At 36.0% G+C, this 12,623-nt stretch overlaps 1 protein-coding gene across 1 annotated transcript in view; it reads right to left on the reverse strand.

The window, feature by feature from the left end:
• Window positions 1–11,278: 11,278 nt before the first annotated feature.
• The window catches only part of ANXA10 (annexin A10), a 45,603-nt gene continuing 44,258 nt past the window's right edge, over window positions 11,279–12,623 (reverse strand). The window contains exon 13 of the mRNA XM_055336255.1: window positions 11,279–11,347. Within this exon, the coding sequence (XP_055192230.1) occupies window positions 11,279–11,347 (69 nt within the window). The remainder of the gene's footprint in view (window positions 11,348–12,623) is intronic.

Below are 12,623 nucleotides of genomic sequence, written 5' to 3' on the forward strand. Positions count from 1 at the left end.
TCATCTGAAACCAGGAAGGCCAGAAGTAGCACAGTTTTCAAGAACTGAAATTTTAAATATCTACCAATTAAAAATTCTATATCCAGTGAAAATAATTTTTTTTTAGAAATGAAGAGAAAATAAAAACTGTCCACTCAAAGGAAATGGAGATAATTTTCACTAGCAAAACTATCCTTTAAGAATCGGTAAAGGAAGCCCTTTATATTTTTTAATTTGTTTTTATTGGAGTTCGATTTGCCGACATAGAGCATAACACCCAGTGCTCATCCTACCAAGTGCCCCCCTCAGTGCCCATCACCCAGTCACCCCCACTCCCCCCTACCTCCCCTTCCACTACCCCTAGTTAATTTCCTAGAGTTAGGAGTCTTCATGTTTGGTGTCCCTCACTGATTTTCCCCACTCATTTCTTTCCCCTTTATTCCCTTTCACTATTTCTTATATTCCCCATATAAGTGAGACCATATAATGTTTGTCCTTCTCTGATTGACCTACTTCACTCAACATCATCCCCTCCAGGTCCATCCACTTGGAAGCACATGGTGGGTATTTGTCGTTTCTAATGGCTGAGGAATAACCCACTGTAGACACAGACCACAGCTTCTCTATTCATCATCTTTCGATGGGCACCGAGGCTCCTTCCACAGGTCGGCTACTGTGGACATTGCTGCTAGAAACATCGGGGTGCAGGTGTCCTGCCGTTTCACTGCATCTGTATCTTTGGGGTAAATCCCCAGCAGTACAATTGCTGGGTCGTAGGGCAGGTCTATTTTTAACTCTTTGAGGAACCTCCACACAGTCCCAGAGCGGCTGCACCAGTTCACATTCCCACCAACAGTGCAGGAGGGTTCCCCTTTCTCCACATCCTCTCCAACATTTGTGGTTTCCTGCCTTGTTAATTTTCCCCATTCTCACTGGGGTGAGGTGGGATCTCATGGTGGTTTGGATTTGTATTTCCCTGATGGCAAGTGATTGCGGAGCATTTTCTCATGTGCGTGTTGGCCATGTCTGTGTCTTCCTCTGTGAGATTTCTCTTCATGTCTCTGCCCACTTCATGATTGGATTGTTTGTTTCTTTGCTGTTGAGTTTACTAAGTTCTTTATAGATCTTGGATACTGGCCCTTTATCGGATATGTCATTTGCAAATACCTTCTCCCATTCTGTAGGGTGTCTTGTAGTTTTGTTGACTGTTTCTTTTGTTGTGCAGAAGCTTTTTATCCTGATTAAGCCCCAATAGTTCATTTTTGCTTTTGTTTCTCTTGCCTTCATAGATATATCTTGCAAGAAGTTGCTGTGGCCGAGTTCAAAAAGGGTGTTGCCTGTGTTCTCCTCTAGGATTTTGATGGAATCTTGTCTCACATTTAGATCTTTCATCCATTTTGAGTTTATCTTTGTGTCTGGTGTCAGAGAATGGTCTAGTTTTATTCTGCATGTGGATGTCCAATGTTCCCAGCACCATTTATTGAAGAGACTGTCTTTCTTCCAGTGGATAGTCTTTCCTCTTCTGTCGAATATTAGTTGACCATGGAGTTGAGGGTCCACTTCTGGATTCTCTCTTCTGTTCCACTGATCTATGTGTCTGTTTTTGTGCCAGGACCACACTGTCTTGGTGACCACATCTTTGTAGTATAGCTTGAAATCCGGCATTGTGACGTGGATGGAACTGGAAGGTATTATGCTGAGTGAAGTAAGTCAATCAGAGAAGATAAAGAACAATCATTATATGTTTTCACTCATACAGGGAATATAAAAAATAGTGAAAGGGATTAACACGGAAAGGACAGAAAAAGAGTGGGAAAAATTAGAGAGGGAGATAAACCATGAGAGACTCCTAACTCTGAGAAACAAACAAGGGGTAGTGGAAGGGGAGGTGGGCGGGCGGATGGGGTGACTGGGTGACGGGCACTGAGGGGGGCACTTGACGGGATGAGCACTGGGTGTTATACTATATGTTGGCAAATTGAACTCCAATAAAGAATATATATGTATGTTTTTAGATATATATTTTTATTTTACTTATATATATGATGATAAATGGGGGTAAATTATTATTATCTAAATTTAAAAATTCAAATAACATCTTAAATAAAGAGATAAAATATGTTACAATAATAAAAATTTCAGGAATGAGAGTTGTTTGAGGTAATGTTCAAGGGGAGGATAAAATCATTGATGAATTTGGGCTTCTTTTCCTTTATAGACTTATTTATTTGTGTTATGAGAGAGAGGGAGAAGGGAAGGAGCAGAGGAAGAGGGAGAGAGAAACTCAGGCAGCCTCCATGCTGAACGCAGAGCCTGGGCTCAATGCCATGACCCATGAGATCATGACCTGATCCAAAACCAAGACTGGGATGCTTAAGTGACTGAGCCATCCAGGCATCTCAGTTTTGGACTTTTATAAACTAAATAAATTTATATAAATTATATAAATTTGTCAGTATCTATTGAGAGAACAGAATTTGAGTGTATAATGTCCAAACTACAGAAGAAAATAAATAGCATGAAGAAACATCTAAGGCAATCAGAAAGTAATCAAGAAAACAGATAAAAAGATTTAAAATACAAAGCACAGGGATCCCTGGGTGGCGCAGCGGTTTGGCGCCTGCCTTTGGCCTGGGGCATGACCCTGGAGACCCGGGATCGAATCCCACATCGGGCTCTTGGTGCATGGAGCCTGCTTCTCCCTCTGCCTGTGTCTCTGCCTCTCTCTCTCTCTCTGTGTGTGTGACTATCATAAAAAAATAAAAATAAAAAAAATACAAAGCACAATATAAAATGGTAGCTACATTTAGCTACAATGGTAGCTAAATATCAATTGATATTTGATATATCAAATATATCAATTATATTAAATTTATTATATTGAGGTTCTTGATTTGCCTCTGATTTTATTCCCTACTCTTTTCTCTTAGAAATCTTTTAATGTAAAAGTAATACTCCTTTTATAACCTATTGCTTTTATTTATGCAAAGAGAAAAAAGAATGCTTATGGAATGGCTTTGATTTCACATCACTTTGTATTCTAGAAATGGTAGATAATTGTAAAATTAAGGGAAAACATTTAAGTGAATGGAGATCTCTAGGAGATTCACAATTATTTCCTCCCAATGAAATGTAGCTTGCATTTTTGGTGACACTAGCTTCCCAATTTAAGAGGTGAATAAGATCCAAATTATTTTAGGCTATTTTAAAAATACTATTCACTATTATCATTGTGGTGAAGTACACACAAATAAAATGAAAAAAAAATTCTGCAGAGAACTATTTAACAACATTTGGTGCATTCGTAATGTTGTGCAACAACTAACTCTATCTAGTTACTAAACATTTTCATTAACCCAAGGGGACAGTTTGTACCATCAAATTGTAACTCCCAATGTCTCATTCCTTCATTCCTGCAACCTTTGGCCATTTACTAATCTGTTCTCTGTCTATATGGATTGACCCACTCTGGATATTTAACAGGAAAGGAATCATACAATATATGTGACCCTTTGTGTCGGACTTTTTTCACTATCATAAAGGTCCATACCTGTTGTAGCATTAACAGAACTGCACTCCTTTTTGTAGCTGAATGCTATTCTTTTGTATGTTATGTACAGTTTGTTTACTTAGTTGATGAATATTTAGGTTGTTTCAATTTTGGGTTATCCTGAACTCCTGTGAACATACATGTACATATATTTATTTGAGTACCTGCTTTCATTTCCTCGGTATATACCTAGGAATAGAATGACTGGGTCATATAGTAACTGAAAGTTTAACTTACGGAGAAATCTCACCACATCCGTAATTTTCCTTTTTTAAAAAAAAATTCTAGGGGGCCATTCTAGGGGGTGTGAAGTGATACATATCTCATTGGGGTTTTGATTTGTAATTCCCTAAAAAATAATGAAGTTGAGCACCTTTTCATGTTATGACACAATGTATATATTCTCTTTGAAGCAATGGGTTTTTAAGTCCTTCACCCGATTCTAATTGAGCCGCTCTTTGTTCTCGATTTGTAGGTATTCTTTGTATGTGTTAGATATAAACCCTTACCAGATATATGATTTGCAAATATTTCTCCTATAAGGTATCTTTTCTGTTTCTTGATGATGTTCTTTGGTACATCAAGGTTTTTAATTTTGATGTAATCCAGCCTATTTTTGTTGTTGTTCATGCTTTTGGTGTATATATAAGAATTCATTTGCAAATCCAAGTTAATAAAGATTTATCCCTACCTTTTGTTTCCTTTTTAAAAAAGAATTATTTATTTATTTTGAGAGAGACAGAGAGGAAGAGAAAGACAAGAGACAGTTGGGGGTGGGGACAGAGGGAGAGAGAGAGAATCTTGAGCACAAAGGCTGAACCAGGGCTCGATCTCAGAATCCTGAGATCAGGACCTGAGCTGAAATCAAGAGTTGGACGCTTAACCAACGGAGCCCCCAGGAGTTTTCTTCTGGGAATGTTCAGGTTTAGCTGTTGAGTCCATTTAAATAAGTTTTGAGAAATATCATTGATACATTTAAAAAAATATATATATATAAACTAATATATATTAAAAGCTCTAGCTTTTAAACCAGGGAAATGTCTCTTCCAACTTTGTTCTTTGCATTCAATATTGTGTTGGGTATTCAATGTCCTTCCCAGTTCCATATTAATGCAAGTTTGTCTTTTCTAGTTCTAAAAGGGACTTGTGGAAATTCTGATAAGGATTGCAAAGAATCTATAGATCACTTTGGGTAGCATTGCCATCTTATCAATATTAACTCTTCCAATCCATAAACAAAAAGTGTACTTCCATTTTTTTAGCTCTTCTTTAATTTCTTTCATCAATGCTGTATTTTACAGCACACAAGTCTTTAGACTTGGGTAAATTTATTCTTAGGTATTTTATTTTTTAGATGCTATTGTAACTGGATATTTTTCCTTAATATCGTTTCCAGGAAGTACCTTGCTTGTGTATAGAAAGACGACCGATTTTTGAGTGTTGATATTGAACTCCACAGCTATAAAATTTTTTAGCTCTGATACTTATTTTGTGGGTTCTTCAAGATTTTCTATATATGGGATCATGCCATCTGTGTGTAGAGAGTTTAGCTTTCTCCTTTCCAATTTGATGCCTTCTTTTTATTCTCCTTACTTCATTGCTCTGGCTAGTACTACCAGTAAATGTTGAATAGCAATGATGGAAGTGGACATCCTTGTTTTGTTGCTGATTTTAGAAAAAAGCTTTCAGTCCTTTATTATTATGTTAGCTGTTTTCATAAATGTTCTTTAGTATATTGAGAAAGTTCTCTTGTATTCCTAGTGTACTGAGTGTTTTTATTATGAAAATACTTTTTTTTCAAATGATTATTCTGCATTAACTGAGGCGATCATATAGCTTTTTTAACCCACCTTCTTTCTATTAATATAGTATATTACATTGATTGATTGTCTTATGTTGAATCACTCATGCATTCTTGGGTAAATCCCACTGAGTCATAGAGTATAATTTTTTAAATATGCTGTTGGACTCAGTTTGCTGGAATTTTATTGAGGATTTTTGAATCTATATTTATAGGGATATTGGTGTGCAGTTTTCTTTTCTTCTGATCTCTTAGTCTGATTTTAGTGTCAGGCAATACAGGGCTCAAAGGATAGTGAGTTAAGACATATTTTTTCCTCTTCTGGTTGGAAGAGTTTGAAAAAGATTGTCGCTTATTCTACTTTAAATGTTTAGTAGAATTTGCCAGTGAAGCCAGATGGGATGGACTTTTTGTTGTTGTTGTTGTGAGGTTTTTGATAACAGATTCAATTTCTTTACTTATTATAGATTATATTAGATTTTATATTTCTTTTGAGTTGGTTTTGATAATTTACGTACTTCTAGGAATTTGTCAATTTAACCTGATACGTGTATATATCAGATATACATACATATATAAAAATACATATATGTACATACGTATATATCAGATTAAATACATGCATTAATGAGTAATTATATAATACAATAATTGTAAATTATAATAATTAATAATTATAATATTAATTATTAATATATAATTATATAATATATGTATAGTTAGTTGTTCACAGCACTTCTGTATAATCCTTTGTATATTTGTAGCATCAGTAGTAATGCCCTCATGTTCATTTATAATTTTATTTATATCTTTTTTTTCCTCTGTAAATATAACTAAATGTTTGTCAATTTTGTTGGCCTTTTCTGAGATCTAACTTTTGTTTTATTGAGCTATTATTTTTCTATTCTGTTTTATTTATCACCAACTAATCATTTTTATTTCATTTTTTCTGCTGCTTAAGTTTTAGATAACTCTCCTTTTTCTAGTTCTTTAGGGTATACAATTAGTTTGTTGAATTGAGATCTTTCATTTTTTTCAATGAAAAAGGCATTAACTGGTATAAATTTCCACTGAGTACCACTTTATCAATTCTCATAAATTCTGGTATGCTGTGCTTTTACTATCGTTTATTTTTGAGTGTTTTCTAATTTTCCTGAGATTTTTTTCTCTGACCCATTGCTATATGGGATTCCCCAATGCCCCTCCTGTTAATGATTTTTGGCTTCACTCCTTTATAGCCTGAAAAGATACTTTGTATGACTTAAGTATTTTTAAATACATTGAAACTTGTTTTGTAGACTAACATATGGTCTCTTCTGGATAATGTTTGTACAGGAGAAGAATGCATATTCTGCTGTTATTGGGTATGTTGTCCTTTAGGTCCAGTTGGTTATGATATTGTTTAAGTAGTTATTGCCCTACTAGTCTTCTGTCTAAATGTTCCGTCTATTATTGGAAGTAGGGTATTGAGGTCTTCAACTATTATTTTAGAACTGTCAGTTTCTTTTTTAAAAAAATATATTTTTAAAATTAATTAATTAATTAATTTATTCATGAGAGACACTGAGAGGCAGAGACATAGGCAGAGGGAGAAGCGGGCTCCCCGCAGGGACTCGATCCTGGTACCCCGGGGTCACACCCTGGGCTGAGGGCAGGCCCTCAACCCCTGAGCCACCCAGGCGTCCCAAGAACCATCAGTTTCTTTCCTTCATTCTATTAATGTTCACTTCGGATGTTTGAGGGCTCTTTTGTTTGATATTTATGTATTTTTAATTGTTATGTGTTCTAGATGAATTAAACCTTTAATCAGTATATAATGTATTTTTTATCCATTGTAACAGGTTTTTAAAAAAGATCTATTTATTTATTCCGGAAATGGAGAGAGAGAGAGAGAGAGAGAGAGAGAGAGAGAGAAAGGACAAAGGGAGAGGGACAGAGAGAGTCCCAAACAGACCCCCCGCCGAATGCAGAGCCCAATGTGGGGCTTGATTTCACAACCCTGGCATCATAATCTGACCCAAAATCAAGAGTCAGACATTTAACTAACTGAGCCACCTCAGTTAGTTAGGTACCCCCTCTTGTAACAGTTTTTTTTTTTTAACTTAAAGTTTATTTTGTCTGATATTAGTATAAGCCACTCCGCTGTCTTTTATTTGCTATTTGTATGCAATATCTTTCCCCATCATTTCACTTTTAACATCTTTGTGTCTTTGGATCTACTGCCTCGCCTTCCACTTTCTGCTTGGACTAATCCTAGAGCCCATGAGCTGAAAGCATAAGATCTTCTCAAGAGTTTTTAGCCGTGTGTCCTGCCTTAGGTAAGTGAATGGCCTTTTACATCCCCTATATAGGGGGAATGTATAGATTTCCCAAATTTTCTTCACAGGTTTTTATTACTCAGTTGTACTGCTTCAACTGTAATCTTTTGCCCTAGACAGCTGCAGGTGGCTCATTTGTCTTATGATTTTTTTCCCCCTTGAGTGAGTTGGACCAAACAAAGACAAGTGCCTCACCTTGGTCTTTTAGGAAGTTCCCAGACAGAACAGACAGATAAACATATTCTTTGTTAGTAAGCTAGCGGATCCCTGGGGGGCTCAGCGGTTTAACACCTGCCTTCGGCCCAGGGTGTGACCCCGGGGTCCTGGGATCGAGTCCCACGTCGGGCTCCCTGCATGGAGCCTGCTTCTCCCTCTGCCTGTGTCTCTGTCTCTCTTACTCTCTCTCTCTCTCTCTCTGTCTCTGTCTCTCATGAATAAGTAAATAAAATCTTAAAAAAAAAAAAAAAAGCCAGATCTGCTCCTTCCGGAACTAGGAACCCGAAGTCCACATTAGGGGCAGGCTGCTGTCTTCAAGACTGTCACTGAGCTGGGAGGAGGATGGAGAAATAACAAATAAAAATATCACAAATTTTTCCTACTTTCTGTAACTTTTTTCTTGATTCAGAGTTATTATTTTTCAGAGTTCTGACAAAGTTAATTATGACAGTTTTTGCATGATTGTTTTGGATGCTTCTGTGGAGGGATGGGCTCTTAAAGCAAACTACTTTGTCATTTTCAGTGACATCACATACAAGTTTAACCTTCTTAGGGCTAAACTGAGCATAGTAAAATACTGAATACAACGGACATAAATCCCTCTCTGCAGTCTTTCCATATCTGATTTAATTTTGTCTCTGGAATGGCCAGGAATTCAGGGGTCATTTAGTATTTCCTTTACTGGAAGTTAATAACACACCAAAAGCAAATTTATTCCTTTAAACATTTTTTTCCCTACAGCTTCAATATGGGAGATGCTTTCGATTTAATCAGATATTTTTCACTTGTTATTCGATCCATCAGGTATAGTAAACATTTGGGCTAATATAAACAGCTAAACGTCATTAAGTACAAATAACAATGATAATAACTTAAACACTTATTTTTTTTTACAGGATTTTACTAAGTGAATTATGTGATAGTGAAGATGATAATGTTATGTTGGCATTTAAACAACTGAGTGAAACATTCAAGACAAAACTTTGGGGGAAAAAAAAAGACATTGACAATGTTAATCTTTATTGCTGTGATCCTGGAAAATAGAAATGGTGAAGAAATATTCCCACCCTTTTGTGTTTCAGAAAATGGCCTACTATATAGAACCATTCTTTCTCATATGACTTAGATAAGACTTGCACATGACCCCTGTTTACCCATAACAATCCTCAACACGCCCTTCAAATTCCTACTCTTTGTCTCATAAATGAGTAATTGAACTGTTCTCCCCTACTGACCAATCTGGACAAATTGTAGGCTAACTTGACTTGACTAAACTTTACTCAGGTTTCTCCTTTCCTTGGACTTTCATCCACCCTTCGGTTCCTGCTGAAAACTAACTGGAGGCGTCCCCAGATCAACTGTCCATTCTCAGTTCGACGACTGGCAACGTTAACCAGAGAGATCCCCACGTGGATTGTCCAGTCACCACAAGTTCATCCCATTCCTCCACACTCGATTCTTTCCAGCCTTGTTTATTCATTCCTATAAATTAAACATCCTTTGCTGGTTGATGCTTGAGCCCCCTGCAAACCTCACGGTCAGAGCGTCCTTTCTGTTGCAGTAGCCCTTCTTTCCCTGTTGCAGCTCCTCTCTCCATTTATTGCAATAGTTTTTTGAATAAAACCCCTCCCTATCTAAGTCCAGATTTGATTTTGATTTGACAACACTGTGCCATACCAAAGAAAAAGCATTACCTAGCTAAAGTATAAATTCCACAATGTCCTAAAGTACGACACAAAAATGTCCTAGCCAGGAAAATTTTAATTTAAATATCTAAATTATCAGTAGGAATTCTAACAACTTTGCTTGTTTTAAAACTCTTAGCTGAAAAAAATTGTAGAATAACTATGCTTAATATTTCAAACAATTACTACCTTTGACTGAAACGCTAATGAAATATTTTTTATTTTATTATTTTTATTATTTTTTGAAATATTTTTTAAAAGATAGAAATCAAAGCCAATTTAAAATATGACATATACCTCAGCAGCAAGTTGAAATATTGGAAATGATTTCAGAAGTCTAATTATTCTGAAATATTTCATGTTGTGCCCAGTCACTGTGTTCTAAATGTCCTGTATCATTTTTGCCTGTAAAGAAACAGGTTCTGAATATATTTTTCACTTCTGAGACTGATTGAGACAGATCTACAGGGAATGGGCTACAGGCTATTGAGAAAAACATTCCATGTTAGAATAGAGGACTCCTATCAACCTCACCAGTTCCTCTAGATTTATTGCATGTGTCCTCATTTTCCTTGGTTGACTTCATTAATTGCTGCTTCCTGGGATCTTGGGTTTTATCTTTTCCCTTGCATATATTGGGAGCCCTCTGTTGTGGACTCACCTGTCCCTGTTTCTGCTTTTATTCTTGGCTAGTTTGTGGCATCAATCTAGATGGTCTCCCCAAACTGACCTTGTGAGTATTTTTCCCTTGCTGCTCCTAATTTCCTGAATCTTCAGACATGCAAGGGGCCAGGCTTTCCTGATGGTACAAAGCGCATAGTAACGTCCAAATGACTTTGATGTGGATGTTAAGAAGGAAAGACAAAAACAATAAGTAGTGACTTTTATGACACTGCATGGGCAAATGTTGGGTTGGGTAGGCGCACGTATTTAAAAAATGGGCTAGAAATAAACTGCCTTTACCGGAATGGTTGTCAGATATACTCACCCTCAACCCCCAGCTCATGTATGCACTCACACACAGACATAGACACCCACTTTCACATCTGGCTCTCTTACACATCTACGCCTGACAAGCGTCTACCTGGCTGCATCTTGCAGTTTTATAGCTTCATTTTCTTTTAAATAAAGGCAGCTTTAGACGTTCACTGTAGCTTTATTGCATTTGTAAGAAAATCTTGAAAATCTCTCCAAGGGGGTTGGCCACACACCGTGTTTCCCCCAAGCGTGCTAAGAACAGCTCTAAGTAGATTTTCTTGTAGGGAATTTATAATTCACATTTAAATAAAATATATTTGGGGACGCCTGGGTGACTCAGCGCTTCAGCGCCTGCCTTGGGCCCAGGGCGTGATCCTGGAGTCCCGGGATCGAGTCCCACATCGGGCTCCGTGCATGGAGCCTGCTTCTCCCTCTGCCTATGTCTCTGCCTCTCTCTCTTGTGTCTCTAATGAATAAATGAATAAAATCTTTAAAAATAAATAAATAAAATATATTTCAGTGAAATTTTTATTATTCCATTAGACACAATTCAGTAAATTTCTGATTTCGATGATAAGCACAAATCCAGTCTCATGTACTTTTATCAATAGATTTTTCTTTGGCTTAGAATGATTTTAAAGAGAAAAGAAAATATGATTCTATAGTTTTGCTATAATGTTTCTAATGATGCAAACTTTTCGCAACTCTGTATTTTGACATGTTTCTGAAGAGGAGTGCAGTGTCCTTTGACTTAGTAGTCTTCAGCATCCCCAGCGCAGATGGCAAGCAGAGCTTTCTCATAATGCCCTGAAGCAAAATTCTGAAACAAACAAACAAAAAAAAACAATGTATATGAAACAAAATATCTTAGTGTTTCTAAAAATGAAGCATGATTCTTCTGAACCGCAATGAGAAAGATCCATGGGCCATTAGCATTTCCAAGATTGTTGACCTTTTTCATCTAAAGATTTAGTATGTCCTGAGAACTATTTCGAGTGGAAGTTATTGAAAAATAATACCATGGTTATAGTCAATACAATAGGGTTCATCTAAAGTTGATTGAACTCTAATATGTATTTATGAAAAGAATAACTCACAGTAGAATTAAATCTTCTCCTCAACTTTGAAAGAGGTGCCCTAATATTATTGCTAAAAATCAGTTCAGAATCTGAAAGGCAAGTTGACGATATGCCTCCAAAGACCTAAAAATGTTGTACTCAGTAATGCGGTAGTTCTACTTCCAGAAATATAGCCTAAGAAAATGATCAATTATTGATGAACACAAAAACTTACACCAAAAAACATAGACATTTTGTATAATAGTGAAAAAGTAAAAAAGCAATATTTAATAATGTGGGGTAGTTTGTGTATTTTATAACTTAAACAGTGGAATACCATGATTCAATAAAAGTATTCCTTTATGTAGTAAAAATATATATAAAATATTATATAAATTATATATATATAAAATATTATATATATAATTTATATATGTATAAAATATACTTATATATATAATATATATATATTTTAAAGATAGTGTCTAACATTTTGCTACTGATCTTCTGTGACAGAGAATAAGGGCAATTTTTATGATTCTTTTTACGGTCTTCTACAGTTTCTAAGTTTTTCAAAACAATAATAGTAATAAATAAATAAACGGAATTATAAAACCTGTGTTAAAAATCAACTATCATATTTAATGTTCTCTCACACAAAGTCATGTAATTATAATTCACTGTTTTAAATGTGGCCAAGTTACATTAATTATATGCAGACTTTGAGGTGACCGTGGTGAATTGCGGTATCTATATCATAATTATTTTATTCATTTAGAAAATGAGTTAGGACATGTATTTCTCAATGAGAAATATTTATTGCCACTAAAAGCTTAGGGTTTTGAAGGTAGGTGCAAGGAAGGTTTTATCAAAACGAAGGAATAAAATTTCTCTTAACTGCCACGATGCCTCCTTTTGGAAACCACTTTGGCTGTGCAAAGCCCTACAGGGTCTTGTGTGTGTGTGTGTGTGTGTGTGTGTGTGTGTTTTCTGATCTTTTGGTCCTCGGGTTGTCAAGTTGCTTCTGGATCCCTCTTT

The sequence above is a fragment of the Nyctereutes procyonoides genome, unplaced genomic scaffold (genome assembly GCF_905146905.1).
Source record: "Nyctereutes procyonoides isolate TBG_1078 unplaced genomic scaffold, NYPRO_anot_genome, whole genome shotgun sequence".
NCBI classification, from domain to species: Eukaryota; Metazoa; Chordata; class Mammalia; order Carnivora; family Canidae; genus Nyctereutes; species Nyctereutes procyonoides.